The 26,179-nt window shown below is 55.5% G+C and overlaps 1 protein-coding gene across 1 annotated transcript in view; it reads left to right on the top strand.

Moving 5' to 3' along the window:
* Positions 1-21,964, top strand: part of LOC105805777 (immunoglobulin superfamily member 21-like) — a gene marked incomplete at its 3' end in the record, with an annotated part of 100,492 nt that extends 78,528 nt beyond the window's left edge. Inside the window, exon 4 of the mRNA XM_012638734.1 lies at positions 21,846-21,964. Within this exon, the coding sequence (XP_012494188.1) occupies positions 21,846-21,964 (119 nt within the window). The remainder of the gene's footprint in view (positions 1-21,845) is intronic.
* Positions 21,965-26,179: the final 4,215 nt, after the last annotated feature.

Here is a 26,179-nt window from a genome sequence, read left to right as displayed (position 1 = left end):
GCCGTAACAACATGCCGCAAACTGGGTGGCCTAACACAACGGAACTGTATTCTTTCACGATTCTGGAAGCTAGATGTCTGGCATCAAGGTGTCAGCAGGGCCCACACCCTCTGAAAGCTCCAGGGAAGAGTCCTTTCTTACCTCTCCTTGGTTCTGGGGTTGCCAGCGATGCAGGTGTCACTCCGATCTCTGCCTGTCGTCACAGGGCCGTTCTCCCACCGTGTGTCTGTGTCTCTGTCCAGATTCGCTCCTTAGAGGGACACCAGTCACTGGATAGGACCCACCCTGATCCAGTATGACCTCATCCTAACGTGATTACGTCTGCAAAGCCCCCGTTCCCACATCAGGTTGCATTCACAGGTACCAGAGGTTAGGACTTTTAACATACATCTAGGGGGGCACACAATTCACCCCATAGCACTGCCTAACAGTTTGCCCGGGTGCCTGTCCCGATTCCCATCCCTGGGAGCAGGGTATGAGAGTTCCGTGTGCCACGTCCTGTGTGTTCCCCCTCCTGACCCGGCCGCAAGGGTGACTCCCCGTTTCTGAATGTGTCTGCCACGCTTCCCCCATCCTGACTCAGCGGGAGCAGCACCCACCACCTCTGCCTGTCCGAACCCTCCCTATCTTTTAGGACCGAACTTCCTCTCTGTCCCCGGGAGCCTGCGTCGAGACCTCCCGCTGCTTCCTCAGCACTTAGATCATTCCAGATAGACTCGCAATTCCTTGTATGATGTGCTGGTCAGGACAGTGGGCTCAGGAGTGGCGGTGCTGGTCTGCAAACCCGTGTGAGCAAGTGCCTTCACCCTTTGAGATCGATTTCTTGACCTGGAATGTTCTAGATGTCCACACGCCTCCCTCCGCTGGTCCCTCCGGGTCCCTGCTCAGGTGTGTCACCTCCTCACCTTCGTAGCACGTATCACCACCTGGCCTTACACGTGTTTCTTACGCCTTTGCTCATTTCTCGTCTCTCTCGCTCTAGAAATCAGGTTTCCTCTGTCTCATGATCACAGCTCCATCTGTAGCACCTGGAAGGCTGCCTCGGGCTGTCAATAAATATTTGTTGAATGAATGAATTAAATGAATCTGCAAAACAGGGATAATAAGAGCATCGCCTTGCCGGGGCAGGGGTGTCGTTGGGCGAGTAAATGAGACAGATCAGTGCTTAGTTGGGGTTCAGCCCAGCAGGAACTCGATCAACGTCAGCTATTGCATTAGCTTCTTATTGCTTCTGTAGCAAATCGCCACAAACTTAGTGGCTTAAAACAACACAAATTTAGCATCTCACAGTTCTGGAGGTCAGGAATCCGAAATGGGTCAGTAGGGCCGAGTGAGTCCTTCTGGAGGCTCCAGGGAAGAAGCTGTGTCTTTGCCTTTGGAAGCTTCTAGAGGCTGCCCTCATTCCTCGGCTTGTGACCCCCTCCTGGCGACGGCATCGCTCGGACCTCTGCTGCCATCGTCACATCTCCTGTGGTGCGGACCCTCCTCCCGCCCTCTGACCAGGACCCTTGTGATGAGGTTGGGCACACTGGATGATGCAGGGTCATCTCCCCGTCTCAAGACCCTTAGTCATAGCTGCAAAGCCCCTTTTGCCATGTAAGGTGGCATCTCCACAGGTTCCAGGGATTTGGACGGGGACGTCTTTGGGGCGCCATTACCCTGCCCACCACAGCTGTGGTTGTCACGGTGACAATAGTTCACTGTGTCCAAGTTTGCCTCCTCCATGGCACGGGGACCTTGTTGGGGCAGCACCACCCTCTTCTTTCTGTCTGGGTCTCTAGCTCCCGCTTCGGGGCCTGGCGCACAGTAGGTGCTCATATGGGGTGTGGGCTCCCGGAGGGCAGGAACCCCGTGTTACTCATCCCTGCACCCCCAGCATGGGAGTGGGTCTAGCACACTGAGCAGAACCCCCTAGGTACTGGGCCTGGGGGGAGGAGGGCAGGGGAGGGACCGGGGGGCCACAGTTGGGCAAGAAGCGGCTGGCTGGGGGCTGGGGGGCCTGGGGATCCAAAGGAGGGGGTTTGGTCTTGACACGCCTCACCTGGACCCCTCATGCAGGTGCAGGCATGGAACTGGGTCTTCGTTATGAATAATAAAGGTAGGAACACTCAAGGCAGGGCTGACATGGGGGGGTAGCCCTGGAGCGAGGCTCCTAGAATCTGAATCCCCACTCTGCCACTTACTGGCTGTGGGACTAGGCGAGTCACTGCCTATCTGTGCCTCAGTTTCCCCATCTCTAACAGGTAGATGAAAATAGTACCTACCTTGCAGAGGGCTCGTGGGGCTTAAATGAGTGAGCGCAAGGTACACGAGACAGGAGATCAGCGATAATGATGTGCTGAGCACCTCCCGTGGGTGTTGGCCTTTGCCACATTCATTCAACGAACATTTCCTGAATGTGTCCTCTGGGTAAGACACAATGGGGCTCCCAGGACACAGTGGGGAGCAGCTCCGCCCAGGTGCTGGTTACACAGTGCTCTCCATGCCCACGTGGGCAGGAATCAGCACTGCTCCCATTTTATAGGTGAGAACACCGAGGCCGCCCCACGCCAAGTGCGTGCCAAGGCCACAAGACTAGACAGCAGAGGGGCCGGCATTTATAACCGGCCTGCACCACGGACCGCCGTGCTCTTTTGCCTTTTGGATTTGCAGCCCTGGAACTCTGCCCTGAATCTTTCTGGAAAACTTGGAAACGGTTCTGAAGCAGGGGTCTCTTCCTCTATTACGGCCGTCTTGGGAAGACGTGAAAATTTGGCTGTGATCAAATTAGGCCCATGTTGTGATATAACTCTCTATATTCACCATAAAGCTAATAAACTAATAAATTAGACAGAATGAAAATATCATTGGGCAAGACTGCACACTAAAGCATTGCTGTAATTACCCTCACGGCCAAAGCCAATTTCTCAAATTTCGCCTTGGCCAAGTTTCCTCAGCTCACCGTGTCCCTAATAAGGCATAACTCACTCTATAAACATTAAATTGACTTATTTATTTTAAATTACAGTGGAACTGAAAACCACCTTGATAAACCTATTCTCATGCATCTGCCTTCCCCATGAGCACAGCCCAACGATTTTTTTTTAAACGCAGAAAATATCCAGTCTGTCCCGGCCTGCGTCCTCCAGCCCAGCCTGGCTCCTCTCTGGCCACGATTCCCACTTTAGAGATGTGACTCGCTCCCTGGAGGTTAGCGGAGGTCGTCCTTTATGGAAAAAGATGATTCATGCCTAATTAATAACAATAATGGCGCTAACATTTATTGAGTGTGTATGACCAGCGCCGCGGGCCGGGCCCTCTGCCGCGGCCTCTACGGGAACCCATTTAATCCTTGTAATCAGCCTGCGAGGGGCATCCTGCCACAAGCAGCACCTTGCAGATGAGGGGACCAGAGAAGGGAAGTGACTTGCCTGAGGCCACACAGAAAGTGACCTGTGGCAGAGCTGGGACCCAGCCAGGGTGGTCTGAGGCCAAAGCCTTAGTCTTCACCCCGTGCTACCCTGCCTTGCAGCAAACTTGCACCTAGGTGAGCAGCTAGGAATTCGGGCTGCACAGGACACACTTATTTCTTGGGCAGTAGGAGGTTCTCAAAGCCTGGTTGGAGGGAGGGAGCAGGGAAGAGCTGGCCAGGCGGAGAGTGTCCATGCTCAGCGACAGGTACTGTGATGGAGATGGGTGCTGGGGGGACCAGGAGTCCACAGGTGTCTGCCTGGCCTGGCCGATGGAGGTGCGGGAGGGAAAGGGGCTTGGGAGGTTTATCAGAGATCATGGCTGGTGGGGAAGTGGCAGATGGCCAAAGAAACTGGAGGGCAGCACTCCAGGTGGGGGCACGGCAGGGGCAGAGCCAGGCACTGTGTCCAGAGATTTCGGGCTGGAGTGAAGGAAGGAGAGAGTGGGGGGAGAAGGCGGGGATGTGGGAGGACCTCGGCAGTGAGGGCACATGCCTTGGGCCAGCCACACTCTGCTGGGCTATTCCCGCCGTGCCCCGTGGGGATGTGCGACCGTCAGCTGGGACTTTTGCTTCTCCGCCTGAGCTTCCCTTTCACGGCCCTTGCTAGGTCAGCTTTTCCGGACTTTCCAGTGCCGCTTGGTCAGCACCTCCTGCTGGCAGGTCTGCCAGCGCCCCAGTGGCTTGGGGAGCTCATCGCATTGTTGATTAAACACATACTTAGGCGGTTGGTTTCATGCCTGCCTGCAACATTAGAAAATAGGCTTCACGAGGGCAGGAATCATGCCTGTCTTGTCAGTGTTGTCACTCTAGTAACTACCCCATGTGCCAGTGGGTGGTATGTGCGAGACACCCAACGTAGAATTGTTGGATGGATGGATGGATGGACAGTTGGATGGGTGGATGGGGGTGCATGGATAGATGGATGGATGATGGGTGGATGGGGTGGACAGACAGATGGATAGATAGGTAGATGGTGGGTGGGTGCATGGATGGATATGCTGAAGATTAAATGAGATCCTGTGCAGAAGCCCCCAGCACAGATTCCAACATAGAAAAGTCTTTCAGTGTTTGCGAGGCTGGAAACACAAAGCCCAGCCATGCTCCAGTGCAGGTATTCCCGCTCGTCTCTCAGGCTCACTTTCTGGAAGGCAGAGCCCCTGATGGGAAAGCAAGACCCAGAGCCAACCCCAAGGCAGACACTACAGAGGCCAAGTGGGGTCCATGGCCCATGCCAGTCACTGGGCCTGGGCTCTGCCAGGCAATGAGGCAGCTCGGTGGTGGAAGGGTGCCCTGGAGACCTCGGGCCCTGTCGGAGAAGAGCTGTCATCCTGTCCCCTGCTTCCCAGCATGAGCATGGCCACTGCCCAGGCCACAGAGAGTTCCTGAGCTGATCACTGGAGAATCTCTCCTGCTGTTGATGGGGACAGTCCCCAGGGCCTTCTACAAACCACAGCCGCGCTGCCCCTTCCTGCCCCTTGTTCAGGGACTCAGAGGGTCCTGCTCCTGCTCAGGGCTCCACATGGACTGTCCTTTCCGTCAGTCGTCCTCTCTGTCGCTGAGCACCGGTGTGCGCCATTCTCCTGCTGTCGGGTATGCAAGCCCCTGCCCCCCATCCCATCAGCAGATCTAACTCCTGTCCCTACATCCCAGCTGTAGTCCCTCTCCAGATGCCAGTCCGTCCCAGGTAAGACCCTGCTTTGATCTGGCCTCTTGGGTTAGTAATGGGAGCATTGCTCTTTCAGCGTGACCTTGGGCATGTTACTTGACCTCTCTGTGCCTCAGTTTCTTCAACTGTAAAATGAGGATGAGAATAACAGTGCATCGTACATAATAACAGTACCTACTATTATACCCAGCATAAGGTAGTTAGGGGGTTAAATGAGCTGATACGGGTAAAGCGCCTAGAACAGTGCGCAGCACACACTAAGTGTTGTGCGTTGTCTGTTATCATTCAGCAAATAACCATGGAATGCCAGCCTGTGCCTGGCAGAGTTCTGTGCTGGGGACGCCTGTGGGTGACTGGCTCGTGGAGTTAACCTGAAGGACGGAGCCCACCCTTTGCTTTGTTGTGCAGAGCTGACTGGCCTCTCTCTCTCCCACTTCCTGTCTGTGTGACCTTGGGTGGGTCACGTAACCTGACTGAGCTTCAGGGTCCCCCATGACCAGTGCTTGCCCTGCAGGTTTTGGTGGGGGCTAGAGATGACGTGGGGAGTGCTTAGACCCTGTACCTTCTCAGTGAGTGGTGGCTCCTGTTGTCCATGTCAATTTCTCCAGCACCAGCACTGGCCCCTCCACTCCAGGTCTATGACCAAGGGAAGAATATTCCATCCTTTTCCATACTATTTTACAGTCCTCACCACAGTCCTGTGAGGCAAGCAGCATAGTACCTAATTTTACAGACTAAGAGTCAGAGCCCAGAGAGGTTTAGCAACCTGCCCAAAGTCACAGTGACTCCATGGGGCAGAGCTGAGATTTGACCCCAGGTCTGTTGGATGCCACCAGCTGTGCTCTTGGTCACTAAGCCACACCCCTTCCTTTAGGAGCCACTCCTTAGATCTGAGAATCAGGACCACCAGACCCAAGAGTCCTGAGAGCCGGGACAAAGGCTCGGGCTTCCAGGAATCATCTGAAAATGTGGATTCTCAGCACTTGGCTTTGAGTGTCTGTCAAGAGCAGCACCTGCCTGCATTCTCTCCGTGCGCACTGGATGGGTCCGCATTCCTGGACCTCCCGGTCCTTTTCCTGTCCCCCACGCAGTCTCTGGTGCAGAATCCACATCCATGCCCAGGCCTCTCAAAGCACAGCAGGGGAGAGCTGAGTGACTGGAAGGAGGCACGAGCTCCAGTACCCACGTGGGACGTTGATGGCGCTAACACATGGAGCCAGCTACTGGGCAGGCGCTGTCCACAGTGCGTTCCATGGATTATCTCATTCGGTCATCTCAACAGCTACTCCTATGGTCCCCAATTTTAAGGTGGGAAAATGGAGGCACAGAGTGGTAGAGTAACTCGCTGCAGGTCACACAGCTAGTAAGCGAAGGAGTCAGGATTCAAAGCCAGGCAGCTGGCTCAGGTCCATGCTCCTAGCACGACATCTTCGTCATCCGTGGTATCCATGCAGGCCCCAGTAGTGGGGCTGGAGAACGCACGGGAAAGGTAACCTGCAAAAGGAAAGAACTTCTTTGCACCTAGCAGCTAGGTGTGTTGGCTGTAGACGGCTCTCTCCAAACAAGGAGTGTGGGCCACGCCGGGCCCAGCCACTGGCCTTTCCTGAACCAGCGTAACTATTAGATGACGTTGCTGTGGGGACGAGGGAGAGGCCCCGGCCCCCTCCCAAACCCGCAGGTGGGTGGACGGTGTCTCCCTCCTTAGTCTCACATTCCCCCACCACCGAGAACACACCTCCTTACGTGACAATTAACAGGAGGGACGGATAGCGGGGGCTTTAGATAGTAGTGACATGTCCGTTGAAACGCACCAGCCTGCCAAGCCACTGCTCACTTCTGCAGGCCTTGTCCCCACTGGTGGGGTAGTGTGTGTGTGTGTGTGTGTGTGTGTGTGTGTGTGTCTGTCTGTCTGTCTGTCTGGTTAAACAGGACAGTTCTGCTTTGGCCTTTGCGAGAATCCAGGAGGCTCACTCCAGGAGTTCGAACCCAGTGGGGACTCACCCACGCGGGTGGCTGCCACCCCATCTCTTCCACGGCGGGATTGACTTTGAGCTCCCAGTGGCCCCAGCTCTGCCACTCACCTGCTCCTTCAGTCTCCCCTGCGCGTCCCCCCTCCCGGGGCCTCACTCATGAACCGGTGACTCGCGTGCCAAAACCAGCCAGTTAACAAGTTCCGTTTGACCGATACTGAATGGTTTTTTTAAATTAAAATAACATTTTTAATTGAATCAATGACAAACTATTGAAAATCGGGGGATTTCACATACAAATCTATATTTTTGGCTTCTGTTTAAACAGTTGAAGAGATGTGGCTGTTATACTGGTTATTCCCAAATTATAGTAAACAACCACGATAAATAATGGCTGGATTTAAACCAAGGAATGATCTTTTTACCTCCCAACTGTCCACATCACTCTCTATCATCTGAAATAATATTGGTGAGAACTAGTTTGGGCTACATGTGACAAAACCCCAAAGTAAATGTGTCTTAAACCAGATAAGAGTTTATTCTTCTTTCTCTTAAGAGTCCCAGGTAGCCTGTCCAAAGCACACAGGGTGCTCCACGGTGTCAGGGACTCAAGCTCCTTTCCCCTTGATGTTGCACTGTGCTTGGCCTCATGCTCAAGGTCACCTCAAAGTTTTAAGAAGGCTGCCCTAGCTCCAGCCATTACATATACATTCCAGCCAGGAGGAAGGGAGAGGGAAAGAAGGAGTCCTTACCTCCTCCCCTACTTACATCTCATTGGCCAGAACTTAGTCACATGGCCATGACAGCTGCAAGGGTGGCTGGGAAATATAGTCTTCATTTTGGGCACCCACGTGTCCAGCTAACTTTCATAGTAACTATTACTATGAACAGAAGACCAGCTGCTGGATTGTTTAACTTCCTTATACACCTCATGAAGGTGAGGCCTTGTCTTTGACTTTGCCTCTGAGCTTCTGTTACTGTCACATGGCCCCTCCTTAAGGACTTTGCTCAAATGGCACCTCCTCTGTGAAGCCTCAAATTTCAAATTTAACCCACCGCCCCGACTCCCAGCGCTCTCTATCTGTCCTATCTTTGTTTTTCTAGACACGCCGATAACCACCAACATGCTGTATTTTTCAGAGCTTGCTCTGCCTACGGTCTGTCCCCCTCCACTGAAATGTGAGCTCCGCGAGGACAGTGGGTTTTGTCTGTACTGTTCATAGCTGCATCCCTAGCACGTAGCACAGGCTTTGGCACATAGTAAGTGCTCAGGAAAACTAGGTTGAATGAATGAATGAACGAATGAGTGAACAAACAGATATTTATTGTCTTCCAAGTGCTAGCATTGTGCTCAGTGTGGGAGACAGAGCAGGAAGTAAGGTACCTTCCAGCTTCCACCTCCCCATGGCATGGAGCCCAGAGCCGAACACACTAAGATAAATACCTATTACCTTGAATAGGATCTTGGTGCCAGCAAGAGTCCAGGCATTTTAATTTTGTTTTGACAAGGAGGCCGATGGGAGAAGCTGGCTGGCTTCTCTGTCTCCCATCTGCCGGCGGCCCTGGGCACCCTGGCCCGACCTTCCCCACCTTCAGCCCCACCTAGCTCACAACAGGCAAACATAATTGGCCTGCCCTACTTTTTAAGAGAGCCCAGATTGAAGGATTGGGCTTTTGGTGGGCTGACCTGTTTAAGAGCCTTAAGAGGGAGCTGGAAGTTTCAATTTTCTACTGCCAGAGCAAGGCTGTTTTTAGCTCAGCTTTGATGAAGCAGCGGGAATTGTGTCCGGCCCGGGTCACGCATCAGCTGACCTGGTTGGGAGAGGCCTCCCACGGGGCCCTGGGCCCGGCTGCATCTTTGCAAGGAGGGTTCAGTTTCGCTTTGCCCAACCGGAGTAATTGGTCCTGCTCTGAAGCTGCCCGAAGGAGAGAGAGATCTCCAGGTACCCTCAGATGTTTTGTTTTCTTGACGGACTCCTGGTCCTGAGTTCCTGCTCCAGGTCTTCCAGGTATTAGCTGCGTGACCTCGGACAAATTGCCTGGCCTACCTGGGCCTCAGTTTCCTAATCTGTTAAACGAGGGTTCATCATTCTGATCTCTCTGGCAGTTGTAGGTACTAAATGTTAGCATGTTGCTTGACTGCTGTGTCCATCTCGGGCTTTGAGGATGCTTCCCCTGGCCCTGCAGGAAGCTGAGTGATTGACAGCCATGCAGGTGGGCCAGGTCAGCTCAGCCCCCAGCAGAGGAGGCATCTCTGAATCGCAGTGCTTTGCCTGCCGCCTGCTTTTCTAGGGGTCGAGAACCATCTCTTTGAACCTCTTTTCTGATCCTCTTGTCAAATTGTGGTTGAAAAGTTTGGCCTCTGGGGGCTCTGGTCCCACAGTGGAGAGACCTAATGAGACGGCTTCTTGCTGGAGTTTGCCTCCAGGAAAAGCGTGGTCCCCGCAGATGGCAGGGGCTGCCCTTGGTCGCCTGAAGGCACAGCCAGGCCGTGCACCGGGCCCCCGTGCCACCACGCCCGGCAGGAGGCCCAGAGCCAAAACTGTTGCTCTGGGGCCACGGCCTGCTGCTTCAGTGACTGCAGAGCACCCACTCGCTCCGACTCTTGCCAGTGTGAAGGATTTTGTTTCTCCTTGCCCACTGTCAGCAGTGTGACCTCGCAGAAGCCCGGGCCACTCCGTGTGCTGCACCTACCTCGGACAGCAGCAGGCATGGGAGGAAGGACGCTGTCTTAGTCCACATGGGCTGCTGTAACCGCATTCCATAGACCAGGGGGCTTATGAACAACAGACATGTATTTCCCACAGTTCCGGAGACCGGGAAGGCCAAGACCAAGGCAGATTCTGTGTCTGCTGTCTGGCTCGTGGAGCTTTCTTAGTCTGAGAAGTCTGAGAGCGCTGTGTCCTCACAAGGTGGAAGAGACCAGGCAGCCCTCTGGGGCCTCTGTTATAGGGGCGCTCCTCCCACCCTCATCCCCTCCCAAAGGCCCGCCTCGTAATACTGTCGCATTGGCGATTGGGTTTTAATACCTGACTTTGAGGGGGACACGAACATTCAGACCACAGCAGGTATCAGCTCTGGGGCCCGGCTGCCAGGGTTCCGGCTCCAGCTCTGACGTTCTCTGGTGGAGTGACCTGAGTCAACGAGTTATAAACAACATCCCTGTGCCTCAGTTTCCTCACCTGTGAAGTTGGGATGACAATAACAACACCTACTTCATGGGATTATTGTCAAGATCAAGTGAGTTTTACAGATGGGGAAACTGAGGCATTAGGTAACTTGTCCCAGATCACCCTACTATAGCCTGTTAAAGCTGGAGGGATCTGGCACTCAGGGAGGTCTAGGGAAGCTGCAGCTGCTACTGCAGAGGGCTTTTAGTGAGAGTTGAACAAGTTTTCAAAGGATCTTGCACACAGTAGGTGCTCAATGAACCCCTCACTGGTATGGAGATGAGTGAGGCATGCATTGCCCCCTAGAATCTCAGGGGCAGGGACCTCACTCTGACCTTGCACACAGTAGGGCCGCAGCTGTGTTCACTGAATAGCTGGTTGGAGGAAGTGCAGGGCACCCAGAGGCAGCTGCTTCCCAGGTGCCCCTCTCGTGCTGGAGCAGGCTTGGTTCCAGTCTTGGTTCCACCCACCGCCAAGCAGAGAGGCACAGACAGAGAGGCGGAGGTTCCTGCTGAGAAATACAGCGATCACACGGGACAGGAAGGAGGCAGGGAGCACAGCCACGTGCCCTCGGCCTTCCTAGTGTGCTCACTGCTCAGTTTCCTTGATCTGATTTCCTTTGGCCGACTGCCTGGCTCCCAGTTCCCCACCACCCAGGGGCTTTTCTACGGAGACCCGCCCTAGCCCTGTGCCTGCTGGGCCTGGGGTGGCGTCGGGGGAAGGTGAGGTGGAAGCAACCCCCTGAGCCCTTGGCCCCCCTCCCTGGCCCTGGATGCCCCCACCAAAGCCCCCCCCCCACCCAGACCCAGAGTGCAGCAGGCGGGTGGTGAGGGGCTGAACTGAATGGATCAACCAGGACCTGGAGGAGGAAGCGGTTTCCATGGCAGCAGCTGGAGGCTGGAAAAGAGAGGCCTAGAGAGGAAGGGGCGGGAGGAGCATGGATGGGTCCGGATGGGAGAGACAGGGAACCGGGAAGCCGTGGGCCAGGGGTTCGCAGGAGAGAGACGAGGTGGAGGGTGGCGGCTGGACAGGGTGAGAAGGAGGGGTAGGGCCAGCAATCCCAAATCTGTCACTGACTTCCTGGGCCTGAGTGATCTGGGGATCCCAGACTAGGCTCTCTAGGGTTTTTCTTTGGGAAGTCATCACTGGAAAATAAAATCTGATTTCCAAGAAACATTTTCCCACATTGGAAACCGGCTCCCGCCAGTTCGCCCGCTGGTGAGTCATGGCTGGCACGGCTGGAGCAGCCCTCGGGGCGGGAGCGAGGGGCCTTACACAGCGGCCTCGGTGGCCTCATCGGAGCTCCACGGCCAATGGCCCCAGGACAAAGGGCTCTCCACAGCCGAGCAGATGCCCTGCGTGAGGTCGCACAGGCCTGGGAGGCCAAGCGAGTGTGGGCGAGCCCCCGGTCCCTTCCTGTCCAGCGCTAAGGGTCCCCTCTGAGAGTGGAGCTAGAACCGAGGAGGGTGTGGCTCGGGGAGGGTCGGGGTGGGGGGGTGAGTCCCTTCCCCTGGAAAGGCCTCCCCGTCCCTGCCCTCCTCTGTCTGCAGGGGGAGGGGCGGGCAAAGGAGCTGAGCAGTTGGGCCTCTGACTCTAAGGCCAGGCTCTCTGGGTCGGGGGAGGGTGAGACCCAGGCGGGCGGGCAGGAAGGGCGCTGGCTGGAGTGTTCTGGAACTTCTCCCCCACGGCAGCCTCCCTTCTCTGTTATCCCTCCTCACCAGCGCTGTACTTGACTGGATGCCGCAGATGTTTTGCACCCACTGAGCAGTTTTATGATGGAAACCGTTTTCAGGTTGAAAGGGGGGTGGAAATCACGCTAATGGCTTTTTAAAGGCCCTGGAAAAAAGAGTTCAGGCAGCCTCCGGAAAGAAGGAGAAAGCACAGGAGGCGGAAGGTAATAAGGCCCTCGCTCTGGGCTGAGCGCTGCGCCCGCCCCACTGCCGCTCAGGTAGCCCCTGCGCCTCTCACTGGGCTCTCGGTGCCCCCAGGGACGCCCACTGCACGACACTGGCCAGGCTCCGGCCTGGATCCCTGGCCCCCGCAATGGCTGGGAGGTGGCAGGAGAGCCCAGGCGGGGGTTCCCACCCCATGGAGCCATTCCGACGTGTCTTTTTCCTGCTTGGCTGGGGGAAGAGGTTGGACCCCAACTCTCCAGCTCTGTGTGGCGAGCAGAGCACCAGCCACATCTGGCTCACGGAGACCCCGCCTGCAACCACGGCTGCAGTTCGCCAAGCACCTGCTATGGATCCTCCTCTGTGTGGGGCTTTGTAACACGATCACAAGATCACCAGTCCTCAAACCATCTGCAGGGGGTGGCGGTCACCAGCCCATTTCCCGGACCCTTGGGTCCTCTGGCCCAGGTGGCCCGGCCTCTCCTTCCCAGGTCTGCTGCTGACTGCTCTCTGGCCTTGGGCAAGTCACTCCTTCTCTTTAGTTTTCTTGCCTGTTAAATGTAGGATGAGCAACCGTCCTGATTTGTCTGGGACTGAGGGGTTCCTAGGACATGGGACTTTCAGTGCTAAAACCAAGAAAGTCCTGGACACACCAGGACTAGCTGGTCACCCTGGTTAAATGTCCAGGCTGTACTGGGAGAGCTGATGCTAAGGGAGAGATCTCTGTGCATCCTGTGTCCATGGGACCGGCCCTTAGCTCCAGGGAGAGTCTCGTGTGTCCACCTGCTTCTCTGCTGGGTGCTGTCCCGTGGCTCCGCACCTCCTAGGGGAGTGTCTCCCCAGTGTGCTCCTGGGAAGGCCTTGCTGGAGGAGACAACCCTGGGCTTGGCCAAAAGGAGGTGAGGGGACCATTTCTGGATTTCACATTGTTCTGTCCTCATCTCCTTGGAGTTGAAACTTCCCCCTCCCTGGGCAGGTTCCCCAGCAATGTATTGACATTGTCAAGGGCGGCTTAGGTGATTTCGGTCAAGTTCACACCAAGAAAGATGAGCCAACTGGCTCTTAGTCTAGGTCTGGAGTCTGGGTTCCACTTCTTTGGCTGTGCAGGAACGTGGAATCACCTCCAGCAGGCCAGGAAAGACAGAGAACGCGTCATCTCTTTCAGAAGTTGGAAGATGGGGAGCAGGTTCAGGGTGGGGGCCGGGCGGGCAGAACCGGGGCTCAGCACGTGGTCAGTGCAGAGGGAGAGTAATGGAGGCCACGTGCATGTGTGGCCAGCTTTGTGGCAGCCCCTGGTGGTTGAAAGGACCCCTGTCCTCAAATAATTCCCGTTCAACCACATTCATTAGGCATCTACCATGCACCCCAAACTTCCAAGCTCTGGGTTCTGGTATTTGGGCTTTAGTGAGGCCAATGGAAGGAGGCCACCCAGCGTGTCTGGTGGGGTAGGAATGGGTCAAGCAGAGGGAGGGACCTGGCAGGGAGGGCAGAGGACTGAGGCCCTGAGACAGAGTGGGCCTCGCTGACCAGCAGCGGTGTCACCCAGGAGCTTGTCAGAAATTCTCGGGCCCTGCCTCAGACGTACCAGAATCAGCACTTGAACCAGATCCCCGGGCGATTCTGTGCACGCTCAAGTCTGAGCTGGGCGTCCCAGCACCCTCCTGGGGTCTCCCACAGAGGATCCCATCCCCAGGCAAGGTCCAGGCAGGCCCTTTCCGGCCTGTCTCCATGGGCTTTCCCGGGTCTACCAGTTGCCACGGATGCTACCGCCAGCAGCCAATCTAGTCCCCAGTCCCAGGGGGTTCATGTCATCAGCCAGGGCCTGTGACAGGAAAGCAAGACACTGCGAGGGCAGCTGGGGACAGGGAACAGCCGGGACTGGCGGAGCAGGTGTGCACCTGGGCCTCGGGGCCCAAGTAACAGACCCGAGCCGCCCACAGCTCCCAGCCAGGTCCGCCATTGCACAGGTGTGAGGGGGCAGAAGGGGGGCAGAGACCTCACCCCCCCCACCCCCCACCCCTTTGTTCCAGGGAGCCACAAACCTTTTCCAGGTGTCTTATTAGCAAACATCCCACCAGCACCCGGGGCTGCCGGAGACTTTATGGCCATTTTTATTAGCTCTGCCTCATGCTCTGCCCTGCGGCCCTGCCCAGGTGGAGCAGGCATTCTGCCAATGTTGCCCCAGCAGCGCAGGGCGTGACCCTGCACTTGGAGAGTGAGCAGGTGTTGGAGGGAGTGAGAAACAAGGCCCGGGCCTCGGGGAAGGAGCAGCCAATCAGGGGAGCTCGGCGGACCACAAACAGTAAAACCTCATTGCTTCACACTTGAGACCTTTCCGGCAGGAACGAGGGAGGGCAAGAGCCCAGGCAGGCACTGGGCTCACAGGATTGCAGGGGGTGTGTTTAACCTACTTGAGAGAACACCTCTGTCCTCAGCTCCTTAGAAGCTCGGTTTCCATGCAAACAATGGTTATACAAATGCAAAGTCTCTCTCATCTCTTCATTAAAGCACAGCCTCAAAGGACCAATTGCTACCTGAATCTTTTCTGTTAGCTTGAAATGAGGTACTGTGTATATAAATGAAGATGTTGGAATTACAAAAAGCTTTTTAAATAGGGTAGATTATAAAAGTTTGGTCCTAAACAGTCTTCTCATTGTATTGCTGCATTTTGGCAAGAGCTGCAAGGCCGAATGCCATTTCCCTCCCTCCATGGTCCCTCCCTTCCTCCTTTCTGGGTCCAGGCCGAATCTGAGTTTGCAGCCAGGCTGAGTTTGGGCTTGGTCCGCCAGTGGATGGAAGCCATGGAAAGGTTTTAAGTTGGGAAAGGACAGGCCAGATCCCCACTGTCGTAAGGTCACTCTGGCAGCAGGGTGGGGTCTTGGGCAGGGAGATGGTGACAGGAATGAACACAAAAGTGGAGCGTTCTGGACTGAGCAGAGGCAGTGGGCGAGAGGGGAGGAAATGTCCAGGAGTCCCCTGTCCCACAACATCCCCTAACCTAGGGGAAGATTAGAAGAATAGAGGGTCAGAGGCACCCACACAAATGTCATGCACACTTTTCCCATAGCCCCCACCCACCTCCCCAAACCTTTTTATCCACAGTGCACACAAAATTCCAACAGGACGTGCTATTTGGGTTTGAAGCAGCATCTTAGGAAGTAGGAATGGGGAGAGGGGGAGGTGAGGATTCTGCAAGGGGTAACGTGGTGTGAGATGCTTCTAGAGGAATGCAACTTGAGCAGTGTGCAAAAAGACAGAAAGTTACCAAAGTCCAAGGGGCCCTGGCACAGTCACTTAAGAAAACAGCTGGGCAGTGTCTTACAGAGTTGAACAGCCTCAGCCACACCAGGTCTTCGTTCGTGTGCACAGAACCTAATTCTGGGCGAACGGAGAAGGTCCAGGTAGCAATCGGTGCTTTGAGATCTGCTTGAAGGAAGGGACGAGGGAGCGGCGTGTGCGTCCACAGGAGAGCGGCTGAGCGGAGTGGGGTGCATCCGTGCGAGGGGTGCTGCTTGCCGAGAAAAAGGAACCAACTATTGGCAAAGGCGGTGACATGAATGAATCTCGAGGCAATGTTGATGCCTGGAAGAAACCAAAGGAAACGTACACACTCTGTGATTCACTTTGTGTAAAATCCTGAGAAACATGATTTATGGCGACAGAAAGCAGACCACTGGTTGGCTAAGGCTGAGGCAGGTGGGCACAAAGGGCACAAGGAACCTTTCGGGGGGGGATGGATATTGTCTTCATTACTTTGACTGTGGCGATGGTTTCAATATGTCCAAACTCATCAGATGCGTCAACTTTGAATATGTACAGTGTACTGTTTGTCAATTATACCTCAAGGAAGCCAGACACAACATCGAAAACAAACAAAAGCAAGGGTCCCAGGAGACATTTAGCGTAAGGGTAAACTAACCTAACGGGTTGCAAAACCTAAAACCTGGCAGGATGAGATTGATGTCTGTTAAGATGACTTTGATCCTGGGGCGGGTTCATGAATGGCCAGCCCACTGCCTCTAAGAAGGAGGGACGTTCATGCAGACTCGAGAGAAAGGACAGCTTTGGAGCGTTGACATTTAGAATTACAGATGCTCCTTGACTCATGGTGGGACAACATATCGAAAGCTGAAAATATATTAAGTCGAAAATGCATTTAAAACACCTGACCTACCGAACACCGCAGCTTAGCAGAGCCTACCTTGAATGTGTTCAAATCACCTACATTAGCCTACAGTTGGGCAAAACCATCTAACTCAAAGCCTATTTTATAATAAAGTGGTGCATATCTCATGTCGTTTATCAAACATTGTCCTGAAAGTGGACAACAGCGCGGTCGGACGAGTACTTGGAGCGCGCTTTCTACCGAATGCACAGCACTTCCGCATCATCGGAAAGTGGAAAGATCGTTAAGTCGAACCTTTGTACTGTTGTGTCTGCCTCGTTCCCTGGTCTATGCTCAGCACCACAAGCAGGGCTTGATACGTGGTAGGGATGTAACAATTTGCTTACGAATTTAATCTGCGAGTGGTATAAGGAGAGGACTGCGGCAAGTGTCCCCCGCACGCCAGGCCCTGCTCTAGGTGCATCTGCACACGCTCATCACTGTAGGCTTCAGCGCTCAGCAAAAGCGAAATATCGGACCACCTGATTCCCCAGCGATGTAGGAAAAGTAAGGCCAAGGCTCATCGCCTGGCTCCCCCCAGCCCCTGCCCTCTGCTCCCACGTCCACTATCTCGATTCCGTGAGAATCTGGGACTCTTCCCAGTGGAAGGACAGAGCCAGGAAGGGGAGGGTAAGCAGAGGCTGTAAAATCGTGCCGGGCGTGGAGAATGCGCACTTGACTTGCTCAGCAAACCCCAGTCATCAGAATTAAGGGACCCAGCGGAAGGCTGAAGCAGAGAATTTAGGAAAATAAAAGGCCATCCTGTCCCTCCCAGCAGGGAGGGAGCATATGGCTCTCCTTACCTGGAGAGGCGGCAGGCTCGGAATAGAAATACGCTCAGGAGCCATGGAGGCGAATTCAGACGCCAGAGAGCTCCAGTTAATTCGCCGGTAAAGGAAGATCCAGGGGCAGTGGGGGGAGGGGACGGGGGGCAGAGAGCGTTGGCGGGCTCTGGTGTCCACACGGCTTGAATGCAGACCTTGGCAACGCTCACTATGACTCGGTCATCTCACCTCCTCTCTGCGCCTTAGTTTCCACACCTATGGGGATAATATTATTACTGTTGTTGTATAATATATATAATAGCATGTTTCATATAACGCTGTAGTCTAATAGCGTAGCAGCAAGGATTCAGTTAGAGAGGGTAACACTCTCAGCATAATGCCTCCTATGTAAATCTCTGTAAATATAGCACCCCCCTCCCCATGGCTGTAATCTCACAGGCAGGGCTGATAGCACCCGTTTAGCACATGGAGAAACCAAAGCTCCAAGATGCTAAAGGACCTTGTCTAACATCACGTGCTGGTTGCATGCCGAGCCCAGGACTAGAACCCAGGGCTGCCTTCATTCACGACGCGAATACTCCGTGAGCTTCTACTGCGGGGCCAGGCTTGCCTTCAGGGAGCTCCTAGCCTGGGAAGGAAGACAAATAAGTTACAGTGTAGCATGATATGGACAGATACGTGCTCCCAGACAGACACAGCCCTGGGGCGGTGGACATGAAGTCTCCCTACAGCGGGCTGGGCAGTCAGGGCAGCCTGCCTGGGGGTGGCAGCACCTGAACATAGGGCTTATGGAGCACTATTTATCTACTGTATCTAGAAGAGCCTTCCAATCAGAGTTAGCAGCGCAGACAAAGGCGTAGAGGCAGAAACCAAATCCTTGGCATCTGCATCCGCCCCCAAGGCTGAGCCTGGGGCCTGGCACACAGCAGGCCTGAATACTTGTGCTGAAAGTGGATGGCCCACGATCCTGGCCTCAGGCCCGGCGGAAGGCTCAGTGACCGGCCCTGGCGTGGCCTCACCTGGGCAGAGACACACAGGCTGAGGGGACAGCCCACAGGGTCCTCGCTCTTCCTGTGCCTGGCTTTTCAAAAACACAATTACCTGCCCTTCAGAGATGCCGTCAGTGTTGGTAAACTCCAGCCGCTACACTGCATTACACCGATCTCTCCAGAAACCTTTGCAGTTATTAATAGTTTATTGATCGCAGCCCGTTGCTGATGAGAGGAAGCCCCTCACTCTCACCCCCCTCGGGTCCCTGCTATCTGTGGCAGGCCTTCTAGCCAGCAGGCGGATCAATGCCACTCAATTCTGGGGGAAGTGAGTCTCTGGGCCGCTTAATCCACTTCAGAAAGACAACAGGGAAGGCAAAATCTGCGACAAGGCGCGGAGAAGAGGTGGGTGGGTCTGAACGAAAGTTGTGACTTGGCCGCTGTGGCTCTGCAGATGACAGCCAGACTCTGCCATGGCCTGGGGGGTGTCACATGGGGTGGTATCAACAGGAGAAGCTGGATGACGGTACGCAGGGGTCTCTATTGTCTTTGCGATTTTTCTGTAATTTTAAACTTACCCAAAATACAAATTTTATTTTTTAAAAAAGGGACTCGGCACATGGGAGGTCGGGAACTTGGGAAGAATGGAAGGAACACCATCGTGGCAGGAAGCAGGGAAGGGTGCAGGACAAGGGTGGGGAGAGACACAGCTGGAGGTGCGGAAGGAGCCGGCTCTGCGGGGCCCCGTGGGCTGAGATGAGGATTCTTGTCTGTTTCGTAAGAGCAGAGAGAAGCCTTTGAAGGGACTTGGGTAAGGGGGTCCGTTCATCTCATTTGCATCCGAAAATCTGGATCTACCTGGGGAGCGGGTCCGGAGAGACACGAGCGGGGCAGAAAGCCCAGCGAATCCCCTGCCTGCACGTTCCAGGCGGGAAGAGGTGTGACAGCGGAGAGGAGGGAAGGGGGTGGCTGGGATCTATCTAGGAGGCAGAGCACCCAGGACCCGGCCACTGACTGTCTTTGCGGAGTGTGGAAACAGAGGTAACAAGGACGTGCCCAGGAGTGTGCCTGGCTTAACGGTGCAGGGCCGGGCCACCCCTGGAGCTAGGAACCCCAGTAGAAGGGACGTCTGGGGCAGAAACTGTCCTCGGTGAGAAGCTGCCTTTTTCATAAAGCACCAATCCAGAAGTCCCTTGAGCTGTCTTCTATACCACCTGTGAGGTGTCACCTACATGCATGGCCCAAACATATTGCTTATGTTGCTGTCACCTGAGCATGTCATCAGTGTAGCAATTGCCTAAACATGGCACCTGCGTTGCTATCCCATAAACGTATCTTCTGGGGCTATCGCCTGGGTGGTGGTTACCTGCACGCATATCCACCTGGTGTCAACCACGTCGTGATTTTCTTACTACCTCACCTGGGGAGCTGCCAGCTACATGTGTCCCCTGAGTCTGTTTCTTTATGGAGCTGTCACCTGAGCATGCCACCGGCACCCCTGTCACCTACAAAAGTCACACCTGCAAGTGTCACCAAATTCAAATTCTGCTCCTACCGTTTGTAAGTCATGGGATCTTGGATAAGTCATGCTGTCCCTCTCTGAGTCTCCATTTTCTTATCTAAAAAATGTCACTCTAGGTCACTGTCACTCAGAAACGGCGCCTGGCGCAGGGATTATTTTTTCAGTCTGAGTTACAAACAAAGAAAATCGTTCCCGGAGGGGAGAGCCGTCCCCTGCCGTTCCCACTGTCGCTGTGCTCTTTCTTCCGAGCTCAGCGTGCAGAGGGAGGTGGTGTCTTCTCCACCAAGGTCCCCTGCTGGAAAGCTCCCCATTCTTCCAGTCCTTCCGTGGCAGGCCAGGTGTGAACCTCTGTGTGTTCTATGTAAATGAAGGTGTGTGTCGACGCTCATGTGTGCTGGGTGGTGGGAGCGGAGGGGGACGTCACATGAGCCGGCTCAGTGCGATGAGACCACAGCGAGGGCAGCCCAAGTGTGTGGGAGGCCAGGCTGGGGTGGGGGACAGTGACCCATAGGGAAGAGGAGCTGGAAGACAAGGATGGGGGCAGCTGAAAGGGGAGGCTGCACCGCTCTGCAGAAACAGATGGGGAGAGGCAGAGAGCAGGACGTGTGTCCACCAGGCGTGGGGATGAAGGACTGAAGGCGCCTCTCTCCTCTGGGGTGGCAGGGCTGGGACACGTGCCCGACAGCCCGGCCGCTGCCCTCTCCTCTCCCCAGCGGGTCTCTCCGATGGGACTGTCCGGCCATGAGGCAGGCGAGGGCCGTGGATATGGACGTCTTACCTGGCTTTCTGCTGTGACTTGAGAACTTCTGAGAGCTAAATGGATACTAAGTTGTAACCAGATTAGGCTGGGACTTGCTGGAAGACACACAAATGTCCCCGATGCCACAGTGATGTAGCCTCCGCAACTCCAGGCTGAGGTTTCTCCATGTCAAAGTGTCCAGATCCCACGTGGCAGGAATTCTGTCCCCCCCACAGGGCATCGCGGGGTGGAGGAACGGCGCGTCACGGCCCCTCTGTCCATCTGGGTGTGACTTTCCTGCCTACAGAGGCCCTGCAGTGACATCGTCACATCCAGTCTTCTCTGCAGTCCTATGAAGTATCACCTTCAATCTTTAGAGAAGAAAATGGGGTTCAGAGAGGGACGGCATGACTTACCCCAGGTCCCATGGCTTGCAAACAGCAGGTGCAGAATTTGAACTTGGTCCTCTCTGACACTATGCCGGGGGTCTTTTCTGTATGGGGGAGAGGAAAGAGCTGCCCTGTTCGTGTTTTCCACAGGGAGAGAGAACAGCATACTAACTCACTTTAACATGGTTGGACACCGTAGACCCTGCAGAAAGATCTAGAACAGGAGTTGTCAAGCCACAGCCTGTGGGCCAAACCCAGCCCACCACTTGTTTGTTCACAACTTGTGAACTGAGAATGCTTTTTATGTCTTAAAATGATTGGAGAGAAAAAGAAAACCAAGAAGAATATTTCATGGCTTATGAAATTACATGAAATTCAAATTTCAGTGATTGCAAATAAAGCTTTATTGGAACACAGCCCCATTGATTTGCTGCTTTTGTACTGTAAGGACAGGATCGAGTAGATGCAACAGAGACCAATAAGGGCAGCAAAGCCTGAGATATTTACGCTCTGGCCGTTTAGAGGAAAAGTCTAGGGGCAGGTTTGAGGGGTCTCTCCCACCCTGAGGGTCACCTCCTCTGAGCAGCCCTCCTGGCCACCCCAGAGGCAGAAGTGGCTGCTCCCGCACCCGGGCTCAGATGAGCTCATGCTATTCCCAGTGACTGTGGATCACAGAACAGCCTCCTGCCTCCTTGCCCACCAGGGTGGGAGCTCCTTGGGGACAGAAATTTTATCGTGTTTCTAATGCTGGCTAACGTTGGCTAACGCCAACACCTCTTCACCCACGTCATCCTCGTGGCGCACGGGAGCGGGCACCACCCGAGACCGTGGAAGCCGGCAGGCTAGATAACAGCCCCAGGGCCACAGAGTGCAGATTTGACCCCAGCTGGACACAGCCCGCACCCTCACTCTGAGACGCGGGGCACAGGGCCTGCATGCAGTCGGGGCTCTGTAAATGCTCGCCTTCCAGCCCGGCACGCAGGCATGCGGTCGCTCCGCAGTGTTTGTCGGGCAGAGGCTGGGCCCTGGGCACTGGGTGGGTCCCTCAGGCGCCGCCTCCTTTGGCCCCACAGTGACAGACCTCATCCTGTCCTCTGCCTCCCCCAGGCTGCCTGAGGTCCGGATCTCGGACAACGGTCCCTACGAGTGCCACGTGGGCATCTACGACCGCGCCACGAGGGAGAAGGTGGTCCTGGCGTCAGGCAACATCTTCCTCAACGTCATGGGTGAGTGCGGGCTCCTGCCCCTCGGTGTCTTGGTGAGGAGGGTGCGTGTGTGTGCACACATGTGTTTATGTGTGTGTGTGCGCACATGTGTTTATGCGTGTGTGTGCGCAGTGCACATGTGTGTGTGCACAGAGGGTCACCATCTTGGAGACCACCCACCAACATTTCTGTTGTGCTGGTATCTTCCCCTTTCTGCCCTTGCCTTGGAGGGCCGATGAAGCCTGGACAAGGCTGTGACAAGGCCGGGCCACGTGAGGTGCAGCCCCTGAGGCCGTGCCCCCCAGGGATGTCCTCTGGGGAGCCCCTTCTCCTCCCAGCGCTCGTGCACTGAGCTCAAGGAGCAAAACTGGGTCTCGAGGGGCTCTGACACATCGACTGGAACGAATGAGTGACTGCAGGAGGAATGGCAGGTCCCCGGGCGGGCAGCAGGCCATCGCGGTGTCCGAGCCTCAGTTTCCACTGCTGAATACAGACCTAGTAGATCATTCAGGGGCCACCCAGCTCCAGGCTCTGAGACCGGTGAGGCCACAGGGAAAGAAGTGCCGGGCACCGTGCCACCAGCCGTGGGCACATCTTCCCCAAGAACCCTGCCAGTAGGAACACCCCGGGGGCAGTGCCGTGCCCCTATGGGGGGACAGTCCAGGAGGCTCCCCAGGGAGCATGAGATAGCATCTCAGCCCCAGTGCACACGTGCTGCAGAGAGAAGGATTCTTCCCCTCGGTAGAGCTCCCCTCCCTGTACCTCCCAAGGACCTTCTGCAGGTGCGGGGGACCAGGCGATGAATTAGAAAGCACTCTGGGCTGGGTCTCCGGGCTCCTGGATTCTGACCCTGTCTCCATGCCTCCATTTATGCATCTGTAAAATGGGCATAATAAGATTATTGTCTGCCTCTAGTTGGGCTGGGTTCTTGGGCAAGTCAACTCCCACCCAGCCTCAGTTTCCCCATTTGTACAACAAGGGCGTTGCTCTGAACGGTCTCAGCAAACCCCGCCAGTTCTTGTCAAATACGCCCTCGATTCCAGCTCTGCCTCGAGGCTGCTGGGGACTTGGCCTCAACTCTGGGCTCTGTGTTCTCTGATTTTCTTATCAAATAATATCTATCAGGAAACAAAGCTTGCTGTACTTGGGCAATCAATGAAAACATAAAGGCCCCGTCGAAAGCTGCTGCTTATGGAGAAATTGAAAACGTCCAAAGGCCAGACCTCCAGAGGGACATCGATCCCGCAGCGGCAGCCCTTGCTGCGTTCTGGCTTCTTGGTGGAGCCACGACGCGGGGTGCAGCGTTGCCGGGAACAGCCTCCCTCCCGCATCTGCTCACTCCGGTCAGCTCCTGATACGTGAACGAGGAGCTCTCCCTGTCCCCACCCCTGGGCTGGCCACACCGGGGAATCGGATGGGGCTCTGTGACCTCTGCAGGAGGCTGAGGCTTCCAGGAGGGCCCGGGGAGGGGCAGGGCCAGGGCTGCAACCCCCCCACCTTCCAAGGCTGACCCTGGGAAATTCAGGGCATCCATGGTGGGATTGTCCCTGGCACACAGTGCATCCCCTGGCTGTCCCACTGCTCAGAGATCACTGTTTGTCGTTGGTCTTCCCTGGCAAGTGCCTGACAGTGCGTGAGCGTCTGGCTTCATAGGCGTTACCTTTTAGAGTCCTTGTGACAGCCCCGTGAACCGGAAGACATTGTGATCCCTGCTGTAGGAGGCGAGCTGGGCTCAGGGCTGGGAAGTGACTTGCTGGGTTGTAACAGCCGAGTCCGAACCTGTGACCGAGACCAGCAGTTCTCAGTCTCGAGCCTGCATCAGAACGGCCTGGAGGCTCATTAAATGCAGACAGCTGGGTCCCGGCCCCAGAGCTTCTGATTCGGCAGGTCTGGGGCAGGCCTGAGAATCTGCACTTCTCACAAGTTCCCCGGGGCCACACTTTGAGAACCATTGGTCTAAATTTCTAGGTATTTCCAAAAAATGCCAACTGTGCATACATCTATACATCGATAGCTGTATCTGTCTATGTATTTACATCTGTGTCTATATTCTTATCCATACACAAATGTACTTTTCCTCCCTCCTCCCAATTCTCACTTCACCTTGCCCCAGACGCAGGAGGCTGCCCCCATCCCTCCAGCGCACAATTTAAGGACATACTGGCTTGGGTCCGAATCCCACATTCACCCATGTGACCCTAGGTCCATTAGCCTCTGTGGGCCTCAGTTTCCCCATCTGTAAAATGGGGATATGGATGCCTTCTGCCTGTGGTGGTTGTAAGGTTTACAGTAGATGAGGTTTGCAACACACTCGGCCCGGCGAGCGGCACCGTGGAAGAGCTGGGTGAGTTGGGCCTCGTGGTTTCTGCCGTGGCTGTCTCCAGCGCGCCCGCTCCTGCGCACGGCCGAGGCTGCCCCTCTCTGGCCCTCGGTTCCAGCCCCAGCACAGAGAAGTGCACCATTCACGACGCCACGGAGCCGCACGCCGGTGTGGGGAATGGAGGTTCTGGGAACACGGCTCACGCGCCCTGGTTCCCTGAGTGTTTCTGGGAGTGGCGGTGACAGCGGCTTCTGCCTACGCGTCCTTCCCGGGCGTCTGCTCTGAAGGTCTGTGTGTCCCATCACCACGTACCCAGGGAAGGAGCTGGGCTATGTCCCAAGTGTGGCAGTGACGGCAGCACCGATTTGTGCCAGTTCCAAAGTTCTTTCACGTTGAGCACGTCACCCACCTCGCTGCCCAGCCCCACGGGGTTGGTATTGCTATCATCCCCAATTCACGGAGGAGGAGACTGAGGCTCAGGGAGGGGAAAGTGCCCTACACGGGGTGGCTATCTCTGTCCCAGAGCGGTGTGGATTCCGTAGCTCACCAGGGGCGCAGACGCTGCGGGGAAGCGTGGCTGACACTGGGGGGTGTCTCATATGGCACCTCCTGCCATTGGTCAGCCGTGGGGGCCTGGGAGTTGGGACCGTGCTGAGCCTATTGCACAGACCTGGCTCGGAGAAGGACGTGCCTTGGTCAAGGTTGGAGGGTTAAATGAGGTAATCCAGGGAGCAGACCGTTCCGGGCCCAGCGCCTGGCACATTCCGGGTGATCAATACGTAGTATCTCTGATGACAAATAGTAATCCAGTCAGTTAAACACTGGGCACAGTAGAAAGGTTTGAAATTGTGCTCTTCTTCCCACCTCCCTGACCCTCTCCTTCAAATATATTTCAAAGCAGGCTTCAAAAATCAAAATCCGGGCATCGTTTTGTCATTTCTGGTCAATGTCTGTGACATCGTGCTCACCCGCAAAGACCTCCCTCCGGGTGAGCAGAGACCATCGAACGCCGGGTCTCCTTTGTGCCGTAAGGACCTCGGCAGCTAAAAGTGGGGCAAGCCAGCCCCTCCCCAATTTGGGGTCAGGACCCGGGGAGAGGGGGCAGGGGGAGCTGAGGACTGGGCTCGGGGTCCCCCGCATCAGAGCGCAGAAGCGGCTGCACCCCGCCTGCCCCCACCACGTCCGCATCCAGCACATCCTAACGCGGCGTTTCCAGAGGCCTCCGGGCGGAGATGAGAATGCGAGAGCGGCTGTAATTTCACGCCTATAACATCCCGCCGTGTGGTGGGGAAAGACATTTGGGAGCCCTGTGGGTGACACCGAGGGTGTGTGCTGCACACAGCCATTAAAATGTTTTTATCCGAGCTGCAGATAAATTGTAAGCCAATTTGAAAGTTGCGTACTGGGCCCCAGGAACGCATTATACACAGTCATGGAAGGATTTGGAAAGTTCTTCTTGGGGTGCAGGTTATGGGAGAGGAAGCATGCTAAGGGTGTGCTGTTACAATCAATTAAATGTTGTGAGGGGCAGACGCCCCACCCCGGCCCCCGCAGAAGCCATTCCGGTTCCTCTAGAATGACAAGGGGCAGGTTTCTCCGCCACCCAGTGGGGCCCTTTCAACCCACAGCCCGTAACCAAGGCTGCCTCCTGCGTGCTGGCTCCGTGCTCAGGGCCCAGCCACTGTCAGTCCTTCGCAAGAGCCCTTGGACAGGGGTGACCCCATTTTACAGGTGACAGAAGAGAGGCTCCGAGAGTTCAAGGGACTCACCCAGGTGAGAGACACAGCGAGGGTCCCACCAGGCCTGCCCCAGTCCAGGGCAACCCTGACTCCCAGGGGAAGCTCCCTACCTCTGACACGAAGGCCATGAGCAATGCCAATGTCAACAAGCACGGGGTAGGGACAGAATGGAGACAG

This window comes from Propithecus coquereli, unplaced genomic scaffold (assembly GCF_000956105.1).
Source record: "Propithecus coquereli isolate 6110/MARCELLA unplaced genomic scaffold, Pcoq_1.0 Scaffold1327, whole genome shotgun sequence".
Classification (NCBI taxonomy): Eukaryota; Metazoa; Chordata; class Mammalia; order Primates; family Indriidae; genus Propithecus; species Propithecus coquereli.
The sequence above is the reverse complement of the archived record's forward strand: the minus strand, read 5'-3'. Positions and strand labels throughout refer to the sequence as shown.